The 25394-nt window shown below is 44.8% G+C and overlaps 1 protein-coding gene across 3 annotated transcripts in view; it reads left to right on the top strand.

The window, feature by feature from the left end:
* The first annotated feature begins 2630 nt into the window (after nucleotides 1-2630).
* The window catches only part of WDR48 (WD repeat domain 48), an 80632-nt gene continuing 57868 nt past the window's right edge, over nucleotides 2631-25394 (top strand). For 2 of the 3 annotated variants that reach the window (XR_011020776.1, XM_068235928.1), the window contains exons 1-5: nucleotides 2631-2703; nucleotides 14698-14838; nucleotides 21647-21725; nucleotides 21942-22024; nucleotides 24269-24398. Coding sequence is in view for 2 of the 3 variants with exons in the window: in XM_068235928.1 (XP_068092029.1) it covers nucleotides 2656-2703; nucleotides 14698-14838; nucleotides 21647-21725; nucleotides 21942-22024; nucleotides 24269-24398 (481 nt within the window). In the remaining variant the exon portion in view is untranslated. Of the gene's footprint in view, nucleotides 2704-2805; nucleotides 2978-14697; nucleotides 14839-21646; nucleotides 21726-21941; nucleotides 22025-24268; nucleotides 24399-25394 lie in introns of those variants that run through there. The other variant, XM_068235929.1, reaches the window with a different exon arrangement.

Genomic DNA, 25394 nt, shown 5'->3' on the forward strand with positions numbered 1-25394 from the left:
ATTACCCAATGACCTAGTTTGTGAGCTTTGCGGTCTTTGGCATCAATAATTTTCATTGAAATGAAACAAATCTGATTGGCTGTGGCCCACTCCCTTTTCTGAATTTGAACCCTAGTCACCCAATGACCAACTGTACCAGGTTTGAGGCTTGTGCCAGTAACAGTGCAAGAATGGCAGCAATTAAATATTCCCCTTGAATATCAATAGGTGACTTTGATTGGCTTTTGTAGGCTCCACCCACTTTTCTGAATATTAATTCCAGTCACTCAGTGACCAACTGTGCAAAGTTTGAGAACCCTACTATAAACAGTGTAAGAATGGCTGCAGTTTACATTTCCCGGTGAAATTTGTATTTGTCTCCGCCCACTTTTTGGTTATGGTGATAAAACGTATCCTATACTTTATTCCAGGTAATGTACTATGTGTGTGCCAAATTTCATTCAAATCCGTTCAGCCACTGTTGCGTGATTGAGTAACAAGCATCCAAACGTTCGCATTTATAATATTAGTGAAATGCTGAGCTACGTACGTGCCAAACCAAATTCCGGGCATGACCCAGTCATGCTCGGCGAAATAAAAGATTCTGATTCTGAATATTGAAAGCAGCTATGTAAGTTGGATAGTAGACAGCTCTCTGTCAATTGGATAGGCGTAGTCAGCTCTGTCAGTTGGATAGCAGTAGACAGCTCTCTGTCAGTTAGATAGCAGTCGACAGCTGTCAGTTGGATAGCAGTAGACAGCTCTCTGTCAGTTAGATAGCAGTAGACAGCTGTAAGTTGGATAGTAATAGACAGCTCTATGTCAGTTGGATGGCAGACAGCTATGTCAGTTGGATAGTAGTAGACAGCTCTCTGACAGTAGGATAGTAGTAGACAGCTGTCAGTTGGATAGCAGTAGATAGCTCTCTGTCAGTTGGATGGTAGACTGGTATGTCAGTTGGATATTAGTAGACAGCTCTCTGTCAGTTGGATAGCAGTAGATAGCTCTCTGTCAGTTGGATAGTAGACAGGTATGTCAGTTGGATATTAGTAGACAGCTCTGTTAGTTGGATAGAGGTAGGCAGCTCTCTGTCAGTTGGACAGTAGTAGACAGCTCTCTGTCAGTTCGATAGGAGTAGTCAGCTCTGTCAGTTGGATAGCAGTAGACAGCTGTGTCAGTTGGATAATAGTAGACAGCTCTCTGTCAGTTGGATGGCAGACAGCTATGTCAGTTGGATAGTAGCAGACAGCTCTCTGTGAGTCTGATAGTAGTAGACAGCTGTCAGTTGGATAGCAGTAGACAGCTCTGTCAGTTGGATGGCAGACAGATATGTCAGTTGGATATTAGTAGACAGCTCTCTGTTAGTTGGATAGCAGTAGACAGCTCTCTGTCAGTTGGATAGTAGTAGACAGCTCTCTGTCAGTTGAAAGGTTGACAGCTATGTCATATGGATACGCACGACTTCAACCGAAGTCACCAGATTACAAGAGTCGCCAGTGGGACCACGGAAGGGAGAGGGGATGCTGGGGGACCTCATGGGCTACAGTGGTCCAGATTTTATTTTTATGGCACAGCTCAGGGTCCCTTTAAAGAGAATCTGTACTCTAAAATTCTTACAATAAAAAGCATACCATTCTATTCCTTATGTTCTCCTGGGACCCTCTGTGCTGTTTCTGCCACTCCCTGCTGCAATCCTGACTTGTAATTAACAGTTTTATGCAGTGCTTACAAACAAAAAACATGGCTTCTAACCCAGAGTGAGATAGGCTGAGAACAGCTCACTGTGTGACTCATGCAGAGCTTGGAGAGGGTGTGTATAGCTTCTGCCAATGACAAGCAGTGCTGTACATTCCACACATTCCAGCGTAAGCCCGGCAGAGACGAGAGAGGAAAGAAGATAAGATTTATTACAGAGACAGTGCAACTAGGAAAGGCTGCAGTAAGACAGAGCACATAACACGTATAGGAACTTATAGGATAGAAGAAATAAGGCTCAAAATTTTGTTACAGAGTCTCTTTAAAGTCAAGGACAAACAAAATGTGTATACCTAAATAAAATTCATTAAATTCAGATAAATACCCCTAAATAAATCCCCTTCTGGAGAAAAGAGGCGCCCATACTCATGACTGCTGCAGGCTTAGGCACTTTTTTTATTGACCTGTGGATGTGGGCTAGTATCCCTGAAACGAGTTGTCTTTTTGTGCATCATTAAAAACTATGTCAATACATGTGGTTTGTTCATTTAAGAAGGCTAAGATTCTTCCCCCCCCTAAATTATACTTATTTTAATTTTAAGTATTTATGAGCGCCTCCTTTTTAGCCATCAGTTCTAATAATAAACCAACAAGTTCTTATTTTCAGATTGCTCCTGCGGGTATGGGCAGAAAGGCTGCTGGCTGTCTATGATGGCTACTTCATAGCCATAATGGAAACCATTTAGCCAAAGAATAAAAAAGCCACCCTAGAACCGCCAATCTTCACAAAAACTATAATCTGGCGGTAACTACCCGGAAACGACACTCGTATGGAATCTACTGGCAGAAGTTCTATCAAGCGCCCGACTGCGGTCTTGGCGGAAACTAGAGATTCTGCATCCAGAGTCAGACAGTGAGGGCGGAAGTGCCCTGAGTTGGAATCGGCTTGCCGGAAGTGACGACAGAGTGTCAACATGCAAGATGGCAGCTCATCACAGGCAGAACACGGCCGGGCGGAGGAAAGTTCAGGTATGGCCGGTGGCGGGAGACGCTTAACTGGCGGCGGCGGGGAGGGTATATGTTGCATATCCTGAAGGCTGTGCTGGTGGAGGGGGCGGGGCAGGTTGGGAGGCGGATCTTGCTTTTCACACGTACATCTTCCCTGGGGAGGCACCTGTGTGCGGGAGAGTCCGTCACCCGCATGTCACGTGACAAGTCCGGCCGGGCATCCTGCTGCATAAATTGAGGGGCTCCAGCTTATGCCATGCTGCTCCAAAGCAGGACACACCCGCTGCTGCGAAATGTATGTGATGCTAAAGAGAACCTGTTGTCAGATATCTCATACATCATTTTGCTGCTTTGAAGGAAGCTATATACATGATTTTGCTCAATAATAATTGCATCAGCTAACTTTTTTTATACAGCCCAGAATAATCATGCTCAACAGAAAGTCCCTGTCTGACAAACCAGAGTGATAGCTGGGCATGAAGGTAGTGCCATGTATTTTTGGGAATATAGTCTGTTGTGTTGCATTGTTTTAGTGATGCACTAATCAGCATTTTGTATAAACTCCATACATATGTTCAAGTCAATGTTGTTATAAAGTGTAGAATCACCAACAGTTTGCGATGAGTGGCGTTGGTGTATGGTTGAATTAGGCGATGGCACAATGCCTGTCGACTGGATTGTTAGTGGAACTGTGAAAATGAGGACCTGGGAGTGTGTAATTAGCCACCTGTGAGTAGTTTCAATAGTAGTGATCCTTTATCATTTGAGCCACCAGGACAGAAAGGTCTACATGGGTAGTAATCGCTGTCCTTTGTGGGACACACTTTTTTTTTTTTTATATATATATCCGAAGTGACATGATGAGCTAGACGTGTATGTACAGTGTGACCCGCACTGATAAGGAATTCCCCTTTTTTATCTCTTTCTTGCTCTCAGAAGCCATTTTCTGCTAGGAAACAGGAAAATTGAATACTCACCTTCTGGTAATCTTCCTTTCCTGGAACAGAAGATGGCAGCATACTCCTGGGTTAGGCTCCGCCCCCTGACCCCATAGGACAGACTTGCTTATAAATTAAACAAACCCCCCCCCCCCCCCTGCCATTCTCGTGAAAATCAGTCCTCGAATGGACAGAAGGGAGGGATTTGTATGCCGCCATCTTCTGTTCCAGGAAAGGAAAATTACCGGAAGGTGAGTATTCAATTTTCCTGTTTCCTGGATACAGAGATGGCGGCATACTCCTGGGACATAAAATATCACACAAGAGGGAGGGAATGGAAAAAATAACTATTTATCCACTGCAGCTAATACAGCTTTCCCAAAATCAAGTGTAGAAAGAGAGGCAGGATCAACATGATAATACATTAAGAAAGTATGAGAAGACCACCAGCTAGCTGCCCTACAAATGGTTTCTACTGATACTTTTGAAAAGGATGCCCATGAGGCAGCCATTCCTCTGGTTGAATGAGCATGGATTTGCTCTGGTACACTCAAACCTTTAATTCTGTAGGCCTGCTGAATCATCTTCACCAACCAGTTAGCAATGGTTCTGGATGTTACTGGATACCCTTTTCTAGGGCCCTGTACATTCACAAACAGACGGTCTGAGGCCCTAAATTCCCTCGTTTTGTCTAGATAAGCTCTCACACTTCTCCCCACGTCCAATGGGTAACACTCATGATCCACTGGAAAAGTCGGCAATGTTAATTCCTGCTTTATGTGAAAGGATGATGCTACTTTCGGGATATGCTGAAGCACTGGTCTGATGACAAGTCTATCAGGATAGAATTGCAGCAGGTTCTGAGAACATCCCAGAGCCTGCAAATCCGAAACCCTTTTTGCAGACGCTATGGCCACCAGGAAGACTGTTTTAAGAGCTACATTCCATAAAGAAGCAGATTCCACTGGATGAAAAGGAGGACTTTTCAGAACGTCCAGGACCACACATAAATCCCACTGCGGGAAAAAAGGCTTTCTAGGAGGCCTCATCTTCTGTACTCCCTGAACAAACTGCATTACCAGCGGATCAAAGGCCTATTTCTTGTTAGTCGATGCCGACAAGGCCGATATCTGTACCTTAATGGCGGATAGGCTCAATTGCTTATCGACACCTGTTTGAAGGAAGTAAGGACCTCCTGTACTCTTGGATTAAGCATATCAAAGTTCTCTGAGATAGCAAATGAGGCGAACCTCTCCCATATTCTGTGATACGTGGTATTGGTGGATGTTTTTCTTGCCCTCAATAAAGTAGCGGTTACTTCATCTGAACACCCTAAATCTCTGTATTTCCTCCTCTCAACCTCCATGCCATTAAACTGAGGTTGCTGCTGTTGGGATATAGCAGATTGCCTTGACAAAGCAGATCCGGTATTGCTGGAAGCTGCCAAGGTTCCTCCACACTCATCTCCCATAGAAGCGTGAACCACGGCCTCCTTGGCCAATAAGGTAATATAGCTATGATCATGCATGATTCTTTCAACAGCTTCTGGAGGAACTTCGCAATCACTGGGAACGGAGGGAAGGCATATCCCAGCTTAAATGTCCAAGGGTGTGCTAGACAATCTGCCCCTAGAGCGGCTAGATGGTGATGCCGAGAAAAAAAGTTCTTCAACTTCGCATTCTCGTGCGATGCGAAGAGGTCTACCTGCGGGAGACCCCACTTCTGCACAATCTTCTGAAACACATTCGGGTTCAGGGCCCACTCGTGAGCATTGGAGAACTGCCTGCTGAGTTGATCTGCCAGAGTATTGCGACATCCTGGAAGGTAAGTTGCTGACAGATTGGAAAGATTGTTCTGTGCCCAATTCATGATGTGCGTAGTTTCCCTCAACAACGCCTGACTCCTTGTCCCCCCTTGTCTTCTGACATAGGAGACCGCTGTTGTGTTGTCTATTTGGAGTAGAACTGACTTGCCCAATGCCAGGTGACGGAAGGCTCTGAGTGCTAAGAAGGCTGCTCTGAGTTCCAGAATGTTTGACGGGATCTGATGAGGAAAGATCCTCCACTTCTTCTGAACACACACATCCTTGCAGTGTGCCCCCCATCCTTTCAAACTCGCGTCTGTTGAAATCACCACAGCCTCCTCCTGCTGAATCTGATGGCATAACTGCAGATAGTGTTCGCAGGTCCACCAATAAAGAGAGTTCCTTACTGACAGAGGTAGGACAAACTTCTGCAACAGATTCCTCTTGTTCCATAGCCTGAGAAAAAAGTTCTGGAACACTCTTAAATTCCAATGGGCCCACTTTACCATCGGGATCACCGAAGAGAACGTCCCCAAAAGACTTAAGCACTGCTTCGCTAGAATGGTGTGTTGTGACAACACTACTCTCACCTTCTGCTGAATCATTATGATCTTCTGTGTGGGCAGACACACTTTGTTCTCTTTTTCGTGATGAACCTGGCACCCAGGAATATCATATCCTGTGATGGAGACAGCTGGCTCTTTTGAAAGTTCACAAGCCAACCTAATCTCTGCAATTCCTGTAGAAGCAGCTGTTGATGTTGCAATAGCACTGACTGATTCTGATTGACAAGTAAGATATCGTCTAGGTAGTGGAAAACTCTCAGACCCTTCTGTCTCAAGGATGCTATTACCGGAAGAAGAACCTTGGAAAAGGTTCTGGGGGCTGTCGAGAGACCGAATGGCAAACTTTGGAATTGCCAATGCCTGTTGTTCACTGAGAACCTTAGGTATTTCTGAAAGCTGCGTCTGATTGGTATGTGTAGGTAAGCATCCGAGAGATCGACCGTTGACATCCAATCTCCTATCTTCACCATCCTTATAATAGTTTGCCAGGACTCCATTCTGAAATGTCGTATTTTTATATACTTGTTTAGGAACTTTAGGTCTAGAACCGGCCTCCAACCCCCTGAAGTCTTTGGTACTAAGAATAAGGGGGAATAAATCCCCCTGAATCTGTCTTTGGTGGCCACCGGAAGTACTGCTTCCACTTGTACCAGGGAGTCGACATACTCCTCCAAAACCAGACGTTTTTGTATATTTCTTGGCAATCTTGTTTCCACAAACCTTGCTCGGGGAGGAGTCTTCTTGAATTTCCAAGAGTGCCCCTTTTCTAAGGTCCTTTGAACCCAAGGATCGTCTACTGATTCCACCCAGTCTTTCCAAAAGTATCGCAATCTTGCTCCTACCGGGGTTGACTGGGTGGGCGCACCTTCAGAATGTCTTCTGACCTCCTGAACTAAGGGTAGACTTTGGTTTTCCTGTCTTGAGAAATGACGACTGCGAACCCTTCCAGTTCTTGTTAAACTGTTTTCCTGGCCTATAGGATTTGGCTTGTTGAAACCTCGCTGAGGTTTGCTTCCTGGATACTGGCTGACGAAAAGGACGGGTTCTCCTATCCTGGGGTAACAGCCCCGATTTTTCCACCCGTTACTTTCGATATTGCTCCATCCATTTCTTGGCCAAAGAGATGCTTCCCATCAAAAGGGATCCTGCACCAATTATTCCTAGACGACTGGTCTGCCGACCACGGTTTTAGCCAAAGAGCTCTTCTTGCCGTTACATTATGAAGCATTGCTCTAGCTGATGACCTAATGGTGTCTATGGCCGCCTCTCCCATAAAGTCACTGGTTAATTTTAATTCATCTAAGGCCTTTACTATATCTTGTGTATCACTACCGGAATTTAGAGCCAGTTCAATATTCTCTATCCATACTTTAGCAGCTTTTGCCAAAGAAGTTAAAGCTACGGCCCGGCCTGCAAGCGGCTCCAGCCGCCAGAAACGCCTTTTTGATATCTGTATCAACTTTTCTGTCAAGATGGTTGCTGAAAGATACAGCGTCATCCATGGGGAGAGTTACATGACGTGCCAGCCTCATGATGGATGCATCCACCACTGGTGCAGATTCCATTACCTTTGCGTCCTCATCACTCAATGGGTATAATTTTGCAAAGCGATTTGAAAGTGATGGCTTCTGATCAACTTTACTCCATTCTTTCGTAAAGATTTCTTTTATTACCTTCATGAAAGGAAAGTTACTCGGCTGTCTATCCAAATGAGGATAGTATTTATCCGGCTCCTGTAGCGTTGCTTTGTCTTCCTCCCAACCTATTGCTGACTTTATTTCAGACACAAACGCTGGGATCAAAGCGAAGTCAAACCCCACTGGTGATGGCACTGCTGAGGTTGAAGCTTCCTCAGATTGAGCCTGCTGTGTTACAGCCGTTGCTTGAGCCGCAGACAGTTTATTAAACGACTCCTGCACTGCTTGCTGGATGAAGGACATTATCTGCTGATTGTCAGACTCCTTCTCTCTTCCTAACTCCATAAAGCAGGATTCACACACCATTTTATCTGGCATGGCTGGTTGCCCACATGACCAGCAAGCTGATTTTTCAGGCTGGACATATCTAGTGGCTTTGTCTTGCTCCCCTGGAGACCTATGCCTCTGATAAGGACTAGGTGACCGTCTATTTGATCTATATCTATAAGATCTATACTCTGGCGAATAATCCCTTGAAGGAGATCTTCTATGATAATGTCCACGCCTTGGTGAACGGCTCCTGCGGGAACCATAATATCTACTAGAATAATATCTCTTAGGAGACCTGCTCCTACTTGGAGATCGTCTATTGGATTGACGCCTCTGGGGCGATTGTCTCTTTTTATCAGACTTCTTATCATATTTCTTTGGAGACTTTCTCCTTGATGCTCTCTCTTCTCTTCTAGACCTTGACCGAGAACGAGGCACCTCAGAGGATTGTCGACTTTTAGACCCCACGCTCCTCACTCCTCCCTCTTGCGGACTGTGGAGACACAAAAAAATGTTTCCACTAAAAACATCCGCCTTACAATCTAAGGGAGATGGCTCTCTTTTTCTCCATGTGCACAGATATACACTACAAAACACCCTGGTGCTGAAAAATTAAAAATAGAAAACCTTGCTCCAATACCTCTCCTGAGCATTAGGAATCTCCTGAGAATCCTCCATCTTTAAAAGAGAAAACACATGTGCAGGTATAAATAACTTTAAGAATAATGCATATTACCTGTCTTGCAGAGACCTTTCCGTGCCCCCCATACCTTCATACATCAAATTACAGCAAGGCTCCGAGATAGTGGAAGGACCGGCTGCCAGAAACCACCAGGACTCCAGTAATGCTTCCCTGAGCGGTACCGCCAGCTGACGCTCGGACACCCGCTCTGCGCTTCCGGGAATGCACAGTTCTCCTCTGGTGTTCGGCCAATGAAGTAGGCAGCCGAACTCTCGCGAGAGTTGTGACGTCACCTTGAGGGATGCAGTGAGAGGGAGCGAGGGCGGAATAATCCGCCGTTACAAACAGCAACAGCTGCTTCCAGCAGCAGGGAGCGGCTCTAAGGGAAGGTGTTCCCTGCATGTGTAAGCCCCCTTTAGAGGCCGCAATGCTCGCCGCGAAGCGGGAGAGGCTGAACCCGCCACAGACTGCCTTACACCCCAGAAATAAAGGGCAACAAAGTGGCAGAGAAGAAAAAAACAAAGCAAACCTCTCCATACGAGGACAGAAAAAAAGAGAATGGCTGGGGGGCGGGGTTGTTTAATTTATAAGCAAGTCTGTCCTATGGGGTCAGGGGGCGGAGCCTAACCCAGGAGTATGCCGCCATCTCTGTATCCAGGAAAGTGTTTTTATAGTTGGAATTTCTTATCAGTGAGGGTCACACTGTAGTCACTTCCTGTATGAGTCAGGACTGGGTCAGCCACTTGCATACCTGATATTTAAGTCTTTTAGACAGAAAGTAAAAAAATGAACACAGCATAGTTATTTGTGTGCTTGGCACTGTACATACCGGGCTGTGGAGTCGGTACAAAAATCTTCCGACTCAAGATTTTTGTACCGACTCCACAGCCCGGTATGTACTGCATTAAGCGAGCAATGCTCTGGCCAGTAACAATTCAATATGGCTAGTGAACAATCATGTATTCAGGCCTTGATTTTACTACAGGGTACATTCAGTAAGATTCAAGTAAAATCAATTAGAGAATTGAATTTCTAGCTTTGTACCAACATAGTTCTGTGTCTCTTCCCTTGTCCCTTTCTGTACTGCCATTACCCTGCAGGGAGGAGGAGAAAAAATTTGTAGCACTTACAATATGGACAAGGTATTTTTCTTATGAAGTCAGCACAGATCAGAGGAATAAATACAGTTAATAAAACTTCACCATGGTGATATTTCAACCTCACATGGTCTCGTGGCTAACCACCACCAGAAAAGAGTAAGTCTTACCAGCTGCCAACAACCCACATTATAAGGCTGTATGTCTCGCATTCAGTGGTAATCCTAACGACCTCAAGCAGATATGGATCCAAACTGCCACCACTCCCTCACTCCGATATATGGTATGAGATCCAGGAAGGCCAATATATATACGCCACAAAAACCGGCAACTCTGTTAACCATTTATTTGTAAAAACAATCGGTATAGACCGTAAAAAAAACAAAGACTTATGGTGGGCATACACGTGTCGATCCGGCGGCCGATTAGCCGCCGGATCGACCCCCAACGCGTCCCTGCTCGTCTGCGCGGATCGATTCCCGAGGATCGAGCGCGGAATCTATCCCTGCGGCGGTCAGACACTTCGAATATTAATCGAGCCATCAGGCTCGATTGATAATCCTCCCCTCGACGCTGTGTATGCCCAGCATTAAGGGGTCCATACACTGGTTAATTTCAGTGATCGATCAATTTGTGGCCCATTTTCAATGGATTTGATCTATCTGACAGGATGGAAGATCTAGGTCGTTCTGCTGCTGGTAGCAGATCCATGGTTGCATTGGATCTAATGGTCCAATAATGCATTTAGATAGATTTCATTCTATTGGCAATATTTTCCTAGTGTGTGGCACACATCAGATTCCTGTCATATTTGACTTGACAGGCATCTGGCAGAAATCTATCCGATTGTCGAATCTGCTGCAAAGCTGTAAGTGTATGGCCACCTTTACATACGGGGCCCAGGAGTTATTTTTCTTATCAGAAATATGATGTTCTTCTTTTGGACATGTCTTTTTTTTTTTTTTTTTTTGATTTTAAAGTATTAATGTAAATGGTACGGTGTACTGGTTGCTTTGTAACATGGCTTGCCGCAATGCACCACCTATCCGACGTTCACTGCTGCAGTGTTGTGGCATGCGGCATCCATTTGTTACTGCAACATACACACTTTAACAGATACAGTGAAGTATAGTTTTCATTGACTGTATGCTTCACGCCCCATTTACACTTAATCAGTTGGTATGCATTTTTTCTTCTTCTCCATAGCAGTGCATTGTGAAAAATATTTCAGTTAAAATGCGTTAGAGAACCAGAGACGAAGCACCCTCATGTATTTTACTACATTTATCAGTGGGAACATGACAGTAAACACCTACCCTGCTTTTAGTTTCATTCTTATCTGCTTATTTAGTCTTTTAGCAGCTGTGATAAGAATCCCCGACTGAGCCTCCAGTCTTGGTTTGACCTGGAATCATTATAGCTGAGTCACTCTTCTGTGGAGTCTTTTCAAGCCCAAGCCTGCCCCCTCCTGGCTCAGATTTCCTGCTTTGCATACTGAGAGCTGTGATGACATGGGAGGGGCTGCTGCTGCTGAGAGAGCAGCTCTGAAACAGACAAGTGTGGCTGCAATATGATCTGTGTGCACTCAGCATAGATAATGATGACTGCAGTTTCATTCCTATGAAGAACACTTCCTACAGTAGGGCTGCACGGTTTTTCGGTTCAAAACCGAAACCGCGGTTCGTGGCAAGACGATCTGCTGATCGTCAGTACCTTCGGTTTTTCGGTCCGCTGTTTGTAACTTGCTTCTGGCCCCGCTGTGCGCGGATTGGCCAGAAGCAGTGAATATGTATAAGTGTTAATGAGCGGGGGGGCGGATCCACTCGAGAGAGCGGCCGGGCACATACAGCATTACTAATCACTGGCTAGCGATGGAATCACGGCAGCGGTAGGCGGAGCTGTACAGTGCCCCAAAGTGCAAAAAGCAGGATTCGAAAAAAATCGGGGGAAAATCGAAATTGTGATTTCTGAGAGAAAAATCGCAATTTCGATTTTCCCCTAAAATCGTGCAGCCCTATCCTACAGGCAGCTGCACATCATACCAAAATGAAAGCACACAGATGAAAGGCTGCAGCAGCCTTTCTCATATAGCCTAGACAGCAGCCTAGTCTCATATAGCCTAGACAGCACATCCAGAAAAACTCGTAACCCGGAAGCAGAAGGGATATGAGCCGGCGGCCATATTGGATTTTTCCTGGAGCAATAATGGATAAAAAACACTAAAAAAGGCACACCAGAGCGGCGAAATTATCAGGTAGAGCATTTATTATTTACAAGCTATCGACTGATATGTTTATTTTGTGTGAACCGTTTAATCTCTGGTTCCCTTTAAGTGTGAAAGGTGCCATAGGAAATCATAGGTATTACTTTGAAAATCAGTTGTCCTTTCCTTACTGTATATGACACGGTGTTCAGATAACGCGTGCCGCCACTTTCATGATCCTTTGTGTTCCTGACTGTACAGGTTAGGCAACATCCACTGTGATCGTAGTCTTAATGTTTTAAAGAATGCCCATGTCTCTGCAGCAATAAGGCTCCATCCACAGGATGGCAGGTTCACAACGTGAATGGCTACAGCAGATCTGATGTACGGTTAGCTCTGTCCATTCACTATAGTAATAATAGTTTGGTGTCTTTTGTAACAGATTGCAAATGATACCATTGATATCAAATGCATGTCCACTTTCTGTGCAATGCTCATAAAAGTCATGCAGAATGGGACTTCCACTACTGGAGACAAGGGACACATTGACAATGTAAATATCTGACTAGATCCTTTAGATAACGTAGGATCTTTTGACATGTCCGTTGGTCTCCATTGGGGAAAATGGTCTGATTTAGTCCCCAATGTGAACTTAACCTTAAAGAATTAAAAGGTCAAGGTTGTCTTAGTACAGTAGTTCCCAACCTGCACTTTCATCAAACTAAAAGACGATTATATAGTCGGAGCAGTGCTTTTCAGCTCAGAAAGATTTGGGCGCAGCCGGCGCCACCATAGATTGTAATAGGAATCTATAGCGGCGCTCAGTGAGTAACGTCGGCGCCGTCAGAAGACGGAGCTGAAGTTGCTTTTAAAACACAATTCGGCCTCCAGCAATAGCTGGAAGCCGATTTATATCCTTCCCCACTATCCATGGCGGCCTGGAGGGAGAATAGTAATTAACACGGCCGGGACTTGTGCAGAAGCAGGATCAGCCATGTACCGGCTTTATCCTGCGCCCCAGTCTCCCGGTGCCGATTTCAAAAGTATGCTATATAGTGTTCACAACTCCAGTCTGCAGGATCGACGCCTATGATGTATCGAAGCCACAAGTATGCTGTATGCTGCCTAAGAGGGATCGGGAATCGATCCCATGGAACAGTACAGTGCTGAGGCAGTACAGATGCACTCTGTTAGTATGCTGGGGGGGAGGTGGGCCAACAGAGCAGAGCACCAGAAGCATCACACAGTGGGCAGGGTGAGTGAGCAGAACAATGCCCCCAGCCATGCTCGGCTGAGTCGACCTGCCAGACAGATCACTCATTGACCTATCGGAACCGCTGTACACACAATAGATTCTCAGCAGAGGCGTTTATAAAAATGTGTATGTAGCTTTATGGATAAAAATACTTTTTCTGCTGTATATGGTAGCTTTAAAATTGACCTAAAATTGTTTTGATAATACCGTTCAGTGTTCTCCTCATGCAGGGCCGGTGCTTCTCTGCACCACTTTGCTTACAGCAGAGGAGAAGGTGAGCTGATGACAGGCGGGTGCTCACCGAAACCAGCCGGGTGCATCACCCGGCTAAAACAGACCATAGGGAGAACACTGTTGTTGTTGTTGCTCCTTTTGGCTATTGTAAGTCATAATTTGGTGTATGGGGTACAAGCTCATTATTGTGACAATGGCACAGCCGCATACATGAAAAAAAGTGTGCCAGGAAATTTGGGTGCAGGGTGAAGCCGAAAAACTAATTCACATTACAGTCTATGACGGCTCCTCAGCAGCGCCCAAATGTCTCTGTGCCTTTTTACCTGTCTGAAGCACAGCCCATCTCCTATACTCTAAACCAGGGGTAGGGAACCTATGGCTCGGCAGCCATATGTGGCTCTTTTGATGGCTACATCCGGCTCACAGACAAATCTGTAGGGGTTGACTCACTAAGCTACACTGCTCAAGCAGCACAGCTTAGTGTGACAGCGCAAATCACATTTTCAAAGTAGGCACGCAACTGCTGTAGCATGCACTACTAACTTACTCAGGCTACCCCAAAACTAACAGCTGCTCCAATTGTCCCATTTTGGGCCCTGTCAGGTCCAGTGACTTTGTAGGACGAGATCCCCGCATTTTGATTGGCCCAATAGGCTGCCTGTCACTTGACAGGCAGTCTTTTGGGCCAAAGTGCGGGGATCTCGTCCTACAAAGTGAATCAATCCCCAAGTCAGCCAGCTAATTGTACAACCTGTTAGTTGATATTTCTCCTGTCTGGCTCTTTGGGAAATTGCTGATGTGGCTGAAACCCAAGAGAAGATGTGTCTGACACTTCCGCTGTCCGGTGGATCAACTGTAAACACATCACCATGGCAACAGGGATGTGAGCCCTCTGCTGCGCATGCGCACTGTCCCAGTTTGAAACATACTGTATGGCTCTCAAGGAAATACATTTTAAAATATGTGGCGTTTATGGCTCTTTCAGTCAACTCTTGTTTTCTAGTGCAGTTAGACGGTGATTAACTTACCAGCATGCTTTTCATGCCAGGTAGCTGGATAATCTAAAGAATACAGCAAACCAGTGAACATTCCCTAAATTCCATCCTGAATGTGGTGATATTTTAACCCTCATCAGCAATGCTATTAGGAATTTGTGCAGACTGTTGCACCATGGTGACCCTTTATATACCTGCGCTTTACTGACTGTTATGCATGCATTATGTTATATACTTACTGTATGTTAATTGCATGCTGTTTATTACTATGTAGGTTTCCTATGTGATAAGAGATGAAGTGGAGAAATACAACCGCAATGGTGTGAATGCTTTGCAGCTCGATCCTACATTGAACAGGCTTTTTACAGCCGGTCGTGACTCCATTATCAGAATATGGAGCGTCAATCAGCACAAAGTAAGTTCAACACACAGTACAGTAAAGTCCCCATTATCCGGAACTCAGGCAGATGTGAACAAAGCCTTACACTTTTTTATTTATTTATTATTATTATTATACTGAACTGTCCTCAGCCAATCAGTTAAGAGCCGGAATGTGGGAGGGTTGATGACGAGCTTCCTTCTCGCCCACAAAATATAGCAATGAAAAATAACTGGGTCTCGACCTGAATTTTTTGCAATTATAGATTAAGAGGGGTGGCTTTATTTACACCATAGTATCAGAAAACCACTAAAAAAGGTATTCTGCTACTATGGTGTAAATAAAGCCACAGCTATAATTGCAAAAAATCCAGGTCGAAACCCAGTTGTCCTTTTTCATTGCAGTGTTTTTCCACACCCTTGTTGGATCTATAGACTTTGTAATATATTTTGGCCCCTTATATGATTTGTTTGATACTCCCAATAAAAATCATGTTAATTATGATGAAAATGGACTCTCAGTAAACATAAATTAAATTACGTAAGCCTACATTGTGCTTACAGTGTTTGGCTCCAAAACTGTAATAAAGATGTAGACTATTTTGAAGTATATACTAAAGAGCTCTACTGACAACTGGAAAACATGGGAAAGCCTAGTTTTAACTGATAATCTCATACATAGACGATACCACACTACTCCAGTTTTTAGAAACCGTTAACATTTTTTTTAATCACCGACGTGTAGGGTATGCACATAAATAACTAATTTATTGCACCATGAATATTTCACTGGAGTGTCCATTAGCAGAACTTCAGGCAGTTATAAATATGTATGTGCAGTTAGCAACATAGCACTTCAGAAGCTAAGCAAAAAAGATTGGGGCCCCAAATGCCAAGTAGCTGGCCTTTTAAGCTCATGTAGCTCCATGCGAGACATAACTAATGTTGTCACTCTTGCACACCTGACACACAGTTCAGCCTCTGATCTGGCTTCTATTTAATGCAGCAGAATGGCAGCGTTTGTAACCACAGCGTATCAGCACATGACACATGAGGCGGTTACCTGGCAGCCATAAACTGCTTCATCCAACCCAGGTTAACATCTGCAAGGAGTTTGTATGTTCTCCCTGTGTCTATGTGGGTTTCCTCTGGAAAAAGAAAAGTGAGGTTCCGCTCAATGTTGCAAAAATATCAAAAATGACTTTATTGGAAACTAATGACACAGCACAGGATACACTAACATGTTTCGGACACACACTGGTCCTTAATCATAGCATTGATCCAAAGTGAAACAGTGAGATTAAATACTCCACATACCACACCCTTGTTGCCCGCCCCCAGCCAATCTAGAAGAACACCCTAGGGTAGTCTGCAGGACTGGGAGGGGTTATAAAATCAATTAAAAAGGATTACATAGCAGTCAAGAAAATCATATGGAAAATTCATATGAAAAATTCTAATGGAAAAAACACAGCATAATATCGATACAAAATAGGTTAAATGGAAAAAATGAGGCAATAAATAAATAAATAAGTAGAATATCTTACATGATACGGTTAAGGTCCCATCTCGAGTTTAAGCCTTTCGGTATTCGTGTGTCTAATTGAAAAATCCAATAGGCTTCTCGAGTAAGTAGGATCTTATGCAAATCACCCCCTCTTGGAGGTTTAACAATACGTTCTACCGCCTGGAATGAGAAGGATGACATATCCGACGCGTGTACTTGGCGAAAATGTTTGGCGACATTGGAGATTTCCGTTGTCAGCCAACCAGCGCCTCTATAATGTTCAGCAATGCGTTCTCTTAGAGGTCGAGTTGTACAACCTACATATTGAAGCTGACATGCAAGGCAGGACACTACGTACACTACAAATTTAGTGCCATAATTGATGTATTGTTTTAGGCGGTAGGTTCTACCACTAGAGAAAGAGGTGACCATTTTAGTAACCGTATGCAGGGAACAATAATTGCAAGTACGTGACCCACATTTATATGAACCCACCGTAGTAAGCCAACACGGTTGGCTATTCCTTGCGGAAAAAAGACTGGGGGAAAGAAAACCACCCAAAGTGGGGGCCCGTCTGCTAGCAAATTTGACCCCCTTGCTAATGACTGCCTCAATTTGTGGGTCAAGGCATAAAACAGGCAAAAGGTCTTTAATTAAGGAAACAACCCGTTTAAATTCCTCACTAAAAGTGGTGACAAAGGTCAATTCACCATGGCGGGTAGTATGTTCAGAGACTCTATGATGTGTTGACAAAAGATCATTCCTATTCCTACTCAAGGCGATGTGTCGGCCTCGTGTAATCATCCAGTTCGGATAGCCGCGTTCCCTGAGGCGAGACGCCACAACATCACACTCAAAATTAAAAGCCTCCAATGAAGAGCAATTCCGGCGAGCCCGAATAAACTCCCCGACCGGAATGGCCTTCATGGTGTGCGATGGGTGGCAGCTATTTGCCCTCAGAGTAGAATTCCCACTACACGGCTTCCGATAGGTTCTGGACGACAAGGTACACAAAGTCTCGTCGCCTTTCAGAAGTATGTCCAGATAACTAATCTCCGTAGAAGACCATTGATAAGTAAAGGACAAATTAAGATGATTATCATTAAGAAAATCTACAAAAGGAGAAACATCACTAGGCATGCCATTCCAGACGACCAGCAGGTCGTCAATATATCTGCCGTACCACACTATTTTATCCGAGAATCTATTTTTGTCACTGAACAAAAAAAGTTCCTCCCACCAACCCATATATAGGTTGGCTAGAGATGGAGAAAATTTCGCCCCCATGGACGCTCCACATCGTTGTAAGAAATACTCGGAGTCAAAAAGAAAATAGTTGTGGCTAAGCAGATATTGTATTGCAAATTCAATAAATGTACGTAATTCGACCGAATAGGAGGAATATCGTACCATATGATAATGGACAGCCTCAAGAGCAAGTGAATGTGGAATACAGGAATAAAGGGCTTTAACATCTATGGTTAGCCAACTGTATCCCCGTTTCCACTTAAAATTGTGAAGACTGCTCAAGATATGTTTAGTGTCTTGGACATAACCGGGTAAGCGTCTAACTAATGGTTGCAGATATCCATCGATCCAGTCACCCAAACGTTCTCCCAAAGATGCAATGCCAGCGACAATCGGCCTGCCTTCTGGGGGAAACCCCAGCTTATGTATCTTCGGGAGATGGTGAAAAATTGGAACTGTCGGCGACTGTACCGCAAGATATTCCGCAATTTTGGCTGGGAGAACTCCAAGACTCTCTCCGACAGATAAAAGGGAAAAGAGTTGTTTCTGGTATAGCTCAGTCGGATCTTTATTAAGACTGATATAAATATTAGGATCCTTAAGCTGTCTAAGAGCTTCATCTCTATATACCTCTGTGTCTAAAATGACCACGGCTCCCCCCTTATCAGCATTTCTAATTATAATTCGTGTATTGTTTCTTAAGGAGGAAATGGCCGTGCGTTCTCCCAGTGTGAGATTATACTTTTTATTTATAGTGGAGTTAGAACTAGACGCTAAATTGAGGAGTTGCTGTTCCACTCGAGTCCGGAAAACCTCCACCGGAGTACTCAGCGCAGAAGTGGGATAAAAATCGGGATTGCGTGTGGAGAGTGGCTGGACATCACGTTCAGATATAACTGGGCTGGTCTCTGTGAGCAACAGCTCCAGATCCAAAAGAGACCTAAGATCCCGAAAACTCTGAATATCAGTCAAGGCCATTGTCTCCACATTAGCATCCCTCTGTTGTCCACCTGCATTGGTCTCCAGAAAATGTTTTCGAAGTAATACAGATCGAATGAATTTGTTAACATCCTTCAGGGTTGAAAACACATCAAAGTGGTGGGTCGGGGCAAAAGAGAGACCCTTAGACAACAAATCATGCTCCTCAACAGAAAGCACAGTCGCAGAAAGATTAACAACTGTTTCTGGAGGACCATGATTGAGATGAGGTCTCCTATGCCTCAAGCCCGCCCGTCTGGTGCGTCTTTGCCTCTGCGCCTCCTGAACTTCCTCTGTTTCTTGTAATACCCATGAGGTGGAGGAACCTGTTGGTTTTTTGACAATCGACTGTCCGAAATGGCTACACCTGCTACTCCACCGGATGCACCCTGTGGATTCACACCAGCTCCATCAGAAAAATCGGACTGAGAGTCCGAAGTCTCCGGGGAGCTGAAGGTAACTTTTTTTGGGGGCCCTGGTTTACTACGAGGTTTGATCTGTCGAGGGGACCTGAATTTACCCTCCCACCTTCCCCATTCATATACCACCCCTTTCTTATAGTCATCAACATCTCGTAGATATTTAACACGTTTGGTGTCGGTGATCAAAGACTCCAATTTGAGTATGTTATCCTGCAACTTCTTGTTCAATACATCATATGACTGTAAGGTATTAAACCTCAAGAGGGTCTTTTTGACCTCCGACACCTGTACTCTCAAATCCACGAGATGTTGCTCCTCATAAACAATAATGAGCTTCATCAATTTTAAGGAACAATCTGACAAGATAGCATTCCACTCTAAGACAAAATGATCTGAATAAACCGTGGTAGGGACTTTTTTGATTCTCAAACCACGAGGAATAATGCGATCTGCCACATATTGCTTAAGACTCGTCAGGTCCCACCACACTTTGGTCTCTTTCTGCATAATGTCCTCTAATTGTATGAAAGCAGTTTTTAGATTAATCTCTGAATGAACAGCAGAGACTCCCAATTGTCTGGAGAAAACCGCTGCGAATTTAGAAGAACGTTTAGAATCATAATCCAAATCACCCAATTGAATCAAATGACTATCAGGTACTGAAGTTGGAGAAGACATAGACTGCTGTTAGAAGTTCATATCACTGTCATTGATGGTTAAATTCTCACACAAGACAGCAGAGTCCGATCCCATATTGTGTATCAAAATCTGATCGGAAATGATTGGTGGAAACTGGGAGCCTGAGACATGCAACAAGACTGCACTAGTGTCTATATTAAGTGCAGGTGGAATAGAAGCTGCAGCAGAGGGTATGGGTTCTGGTATTGGATTAGTTAAATTGCCAGTCTCATTGAGATCTATCAAGAGCCCTTTAACTAACTCCACACAGTGGGGGCGAACAGTCACAGATGCATCGAGAGGTCTAAAAGGAGAGGTAGTAACTACCTCATGACTGTTTTGCCCCAAATGATGGCGTCCCAAAGGAGGCAAATATTGTATATCAGGCAACCTACCACTTGAGAGAGCGGGTTTCCTCTGGGCACCCCGGTTTCATCCCACACCCCAAAAACATACAGATGAGTTAAATTGGCTTCCCCCCCCTAAATTGGCTCTACTCTACAGCGCTGCGTAATATGTCGGCACTATATAAATACTTAAATAAGTAAAAATAAATGTTAGGCCTAATGCTACATACACACTTTAAAGATAAATGAAAGATAGCAGACCAATTTTACTCTCTTCCATGTAGTATGAGAGCCACACCTACACAGTCTATTCTATGGAGCTGAACTCCCCATCAGATAAAAATCTTTGCAGGATGCTGCACACAAAGATGACTGTACACATTCAAAAGATCATTATCTGCAAAAGATCCATTCCTGCAAAATGCATTAATAGTCTATGATATCTGCAGGTCCTCAAACACACCTTGTTTAACCCCCTTGGCGGTATGAAAAATACCGCCAGGGGGCAGCGCAGCAGTTTTTTTTTTTTTATACCGCCAGCCCCGCCGATCGCCTCCAGCGATAGGCGATCAGGAAATCCCGTTCAAAGAACGGGATTTCCTGGAGGGCTTCCCCCGTCGCCACGGCGACGGGGCGGGATGACGTCACCGACGTCGTCATTGGGAGACCCGATCCACCCCTTGTCGCTGCCTGGCACTGATTGGCCAGGCAGCGCTGGGGGGGGGGGGGCCGCGCGCCGCACCGGATAGCGACGATCGGGCGCAAAAAAAAAAAAATTATGAAAATCGGCCCAGCAGGGCCTGAGCGGCACCCTCCGGCGGCTTACCCCGTGTCACACACGGGGTTACCGCTAAGGAGGTTAACAGACATTCATCTGCAGATCAGATCCACCAGGATGGATTTTCAGATCTGCAGCTGATTGTCAGATATGCAGATGAAGTCTGTTAAACAAGGTGTGTATGAGGATCTGCAGATCTCATAGACTATGAATGCATTTTGCAGGAACGGATCTTTTGCAGATAATGATCTTTTGAATGTGTACGGGCATCTTTGTATAGAGCATCCTGCAAAGAGTTTTATCTGATGGGGGAGTTCAGCTCCATAGAAAAGACTGTGTAGAGTATGGCTCTCCTACTACATGGAAGAGGGTAAAATTGGTCTATCTTTCATTTATCTTTCAAGTGTGTACACACCATTAGTGTGTCTGCAGCGACACCCAGATGTGCCTCCATGGCACAGGCACCTCTCCACTACCTATACTAAACACTTGAAAGCACCCAGCTGGTTGCTTGGGAGCAGCTGACAGGCGCTGGCCTGAGACGCACTGCAGAACTGTCAGCGCTATGTTTGCGGTTTTTTAAAAATAACTTCCATTCACTTGCATAAAAAATACCTGCAAAATCGCAGCAATCGTGGTTTCTCTTTTTTTTATTAATGATCTGTTAACAAAGCAGTTGGGTAAAGTTTTGGTTATGAAATGCAAAGGTGATTTGTCATTTTCTCTGACCTTTCAGCAAGATTTTTGTTGTTCGATCTGTTGCCTATTTTTTTTTTTTTTTTTTTTTTTTTGATGACCTGCAGCAAATATGTTTTTGAGATGTTTCAAAACTTATTTGATCTGTAAAATTAGCTAGCTGAAAAAACTGTATCTCTTGTTTGTTCTAGCAAGACCCCTACATAGCCTCTATGGAGCATCACACGGACTGGGTGAATGACATTGTACTATGCTGTAATGGCAAAACCTGTGAGTATATTATGCTGTGTAAAGATCCTTCACGTTAATGATATTCAATAATCAGCTCCATGGCACAAGTAAGATGGTTTCTCCTGTCTACACTGCATTTTCCACTGTCATGTCCTGTTTATAACCTGTCACATGTCATTGTCATGTTTATAACCTGTATAATATGAAGACATGGAGCCACATTCTCAGTAATCACTCTGATTGTCTCACCCGCAGTAATATCTGCATCCTCTGATACTACAGTGAAGGTATGGAACGCACACAAGGGATTCTGTATGTCAACCCTGAGGACGCACAAGGTAAAGGTTTCTGCCTCATGATTGCAGTGTGAGTCTATTGCAGTCACACTACAGTATAGACTTGTATAGAGCCTCTGCATGCACCTCTCAGCTTTTGGTGGTTATCAGAGATGATCAGCTTATTATAAAAAGAGATTCTCTGCAGGATAATTAATGGAGAAGTAGGGCATTGATTTGATCGGATGCGCACTATGTACATATCGTGAAAGCATACAGGACCTGAGCTCAACCACAATTACGGGTTTATTCCTTTTATTATGCAGTGTACATATTGCTGAATAAAACCAATGAATCAATAATTGTGTTTGAGGTCAAGTCATATCTGCTTTCATGGTTCTTGACAGGGGTGGTGAATTACACTACACACCCTAAAGCTGGCCATACACTAGGCCGATTCCCACCAGATCGACAGCAGATTCGATTACTGGGATCAAATCTGCTGTCACAACGTTCCTGCAACACGCCGAATCTCGATACATTTCGTCCGATCCAGTCGATCGCTCCGTGCGGGAAATTGCCGTCGCGCGCGGGTAGGGAGCACGTCGCTAGCGGCGTTCGAGTACCCGACGACCAACACAATAGTCCGCATACATTACCTGCTCCGCCGGCACGATTGCCCCCGCTCACTGCTGCTCCGTCTCCGCGCTGGTCTGGTCTCCGTGTCCGGCATGCTTCACTTCTTCTAGCCCGGCAGGAAGTTTAAACAGTAGAGGGCAATCTACTGTTTAAACTTCCTGCCGGGCAGGAAGAAGTAAAGCATGCCGGACCTGGAGATTAGAGCGGTGACCAGGGGCAGTCGCGCCGGCGGAGCAGGTAATGTATGCTGCGGCAGCAGCACCACCACCACCACAACAGATTGGGAACCGATTTCAGCCTGAAACCGTTCACAATCTGTTTGCAGTAAAGGTAGCCATACAATCCCTCTCTGATCAGATTCGATCAGAGAGGGATCTATCTGTTGGTCGAATCTGATGGCAAATCGACCAGTGTATGGCTACCTTTAATTGGTGTAGCCTGCAGGGTTATTGCTGTTTGCACCATGTTAGTATCTAATTGGCCAGTGACAGTCATGTTATCATCTTACTTTGCTTCCTGTGAAAGACCTGTTTGCAGAGTCTTATGTCTGCCAGGACTCAGGGCCCGTTTCCACTAGAGCGAATCTGCATGCGTTTTCTGCATGCAGATTTGCATAACCAATGTAAATCATTGGGCCTGTTTCCACTTGTCAGAAATTCTGTGTGGTGGACTGTGCAGAAAGGATGTGCACAGCAGAGCCATCAGCATTCGCACACTGCAAGGCTAGTGTGCAATTCGTCTGTAATGTATTTAATAGGAAATTCTCACGCGTTTTCGTTATGCAAATTTTCCATGCAAATTCGTGTACGTTTTCGCTTAAAATCAATGTAATAGCACACAGGTACTGGCATGGTTAAAATCGCATACTTACCAACAGATGCGAATTTTAACGCATTAAAATTTGCATACAAACGCGTATTCGCATGCTAATTCAGTTTCGCATTTTCTGCAATGGAATCGCAGCACACAAGTGGAAATGGGCCCTCACATTTCAGCAGCCTGCCTCTGCACGTCTCGCCATGATTGCGCTGCCGTTGCTGCAAAATTTGGCTGCCTAATTTCAGCTGAGATCTGTGTACCAGTCAGGAGCCCATTTTTGGCTCCTGATCCTGTGAGCCACTCAGTGATCACGCAGTATAAAACAAAGAAAGGGGGGGGGGGGGTCTGATCCTGAGCCACAGCCTGCCGGTGTTTGACTGGTCAAAGTGGACTCATCTGTTTCCAATCCTTTTACGGGTTGTTGAAAGGAGATTTACAAATATTAGCATGTGCAGTACCCCCTGGACTAGAGGACTTTCTGGGGCAAATTGCGGAGGATCCAGGCGGCGCAGAAGGACAGCGAGGGAGTGATCAGCCTGGAAGGGCCTGGAGGAAGCCCCAGGTATGTATAATTTTTGCAACATCTCAGGTTCACTTTAAATCAAGGCAGAGTAGCCCCCCCGCACAGGTAGTTTTTCCTGAATATGACTACCAATGTAGTATATTATTCAGATGTTGCTTGTAAGGTTCTTTTTTTTTTTTTTTTTTTTTTTTTCAGTTCACTATACTGTATATTTTCCTTAATGAAATCATCAGTTTTGATTGCTACATAAGTCAAGTGTTTGCATTGGTACTAAGCCAAAACCTGGTGTTTTCTCTTTAAAAAAAAAAGTGTGTGCTTTACCCTAGGATTATGTGAAAGCCTTAGCATATGCAAAGGACAAGGAATTGGTGGCTTCTGCAGGACTGGACAGACAGATATTCCTCTGGGATGTAAATACTCTGACTGCACTGACTGCATCCAACAATACTGTTACCAGTGAGTATTACTTTTAATAAGGCACCTCTTGAAAATGATTTCTTGCTTTTTCTCCCGCCTTCCCCTAATAATGGTCTTCCCCTCACAAACCTACCCTACCCTCAGTACTTGCCTGCAGGAGCTTTCACTTTCTAGGATCACATGACCCCAACCTCTAATTGGACATCTTTAATCTTCCAACCTGTAGTGCTTTTGTTGTGTCCCCAGTAAACAATGAGAGGAAATTTGAGTGGCAGTATAGACTACTTTGCTTTAGCCAAGACCTGTGTGGAAGTCTCATTTTGTTTTCTTATCTGTAGTAAGGGCTGGTTCAGACGGACGTTTGGAGGCGTTGCGTTTGCTGGCGTCGCGTTCAGCAGCGTTCGTGTGCGTTTGAATGCGGTCGCGTTTTTTCTTCCCCTAGGGGGACATTAGCCATCGCGGTTAACCTCCCCTGGAAGCTACATGTAGCTTCCAGGGGCTCCTTGAACGCCAGAGAAAATCGGGACCCAAACGCCGCGTTTGTGTAAACGCGCTTGAAAGCTTGGTACAAACGCTCCCATTCACTTGAATGGGAGCGTTTAACACCAAGCCCTGAACGCTGGCTGTAAACGCTCTGCAAACGTCCGTCTGAACCAGCCCTAATAGTGTATATGCGTACAATAGTATAGTTGTGGTGGGGGAGGGGTAAAAGAACTCCAACTAGGTTTCAAGCTAAAGGTGGCCATACATTGGTCGATTTGCCATCAGATCGACCAACAGAAAGATCCCTCTCTGATCGAATCTGATCAGAGAGGGATCGTATGGCTGCCTTTACTGCAAACAGATTGTGAATCGATTTCAGCATGAAATCTATTCACCATCTGTGAAGCTGCCGCCGCCCCCGGGCCCCCACATACATTACCTGATCCGGCCGGCGCGAGTCCCTCGGTCTCCGCTGTCTTCTTCTCCGCTCTGGGCTCCAGATTCACTGTACTTCCTGTCTGGGGAAGTTAAAACAGTAGAGGGCGCTCTACT

This window comes from Hyperolius riggenbachi, chromosome 5 (assembly GCF_040937935.1).
Source record: "Hyperolius riggenbachi isolate aHypRig1 chromosome 5, aHypRig1.pri, whole genome shotgun sequence".
In the NCBI taxonomy this organism is placed as follows: Eukaryota; Metazoa; Chordata; class Amphibia; order Anura; family Hyperoliidae; genus Hyperolius; species Hyperolius riggenbachi.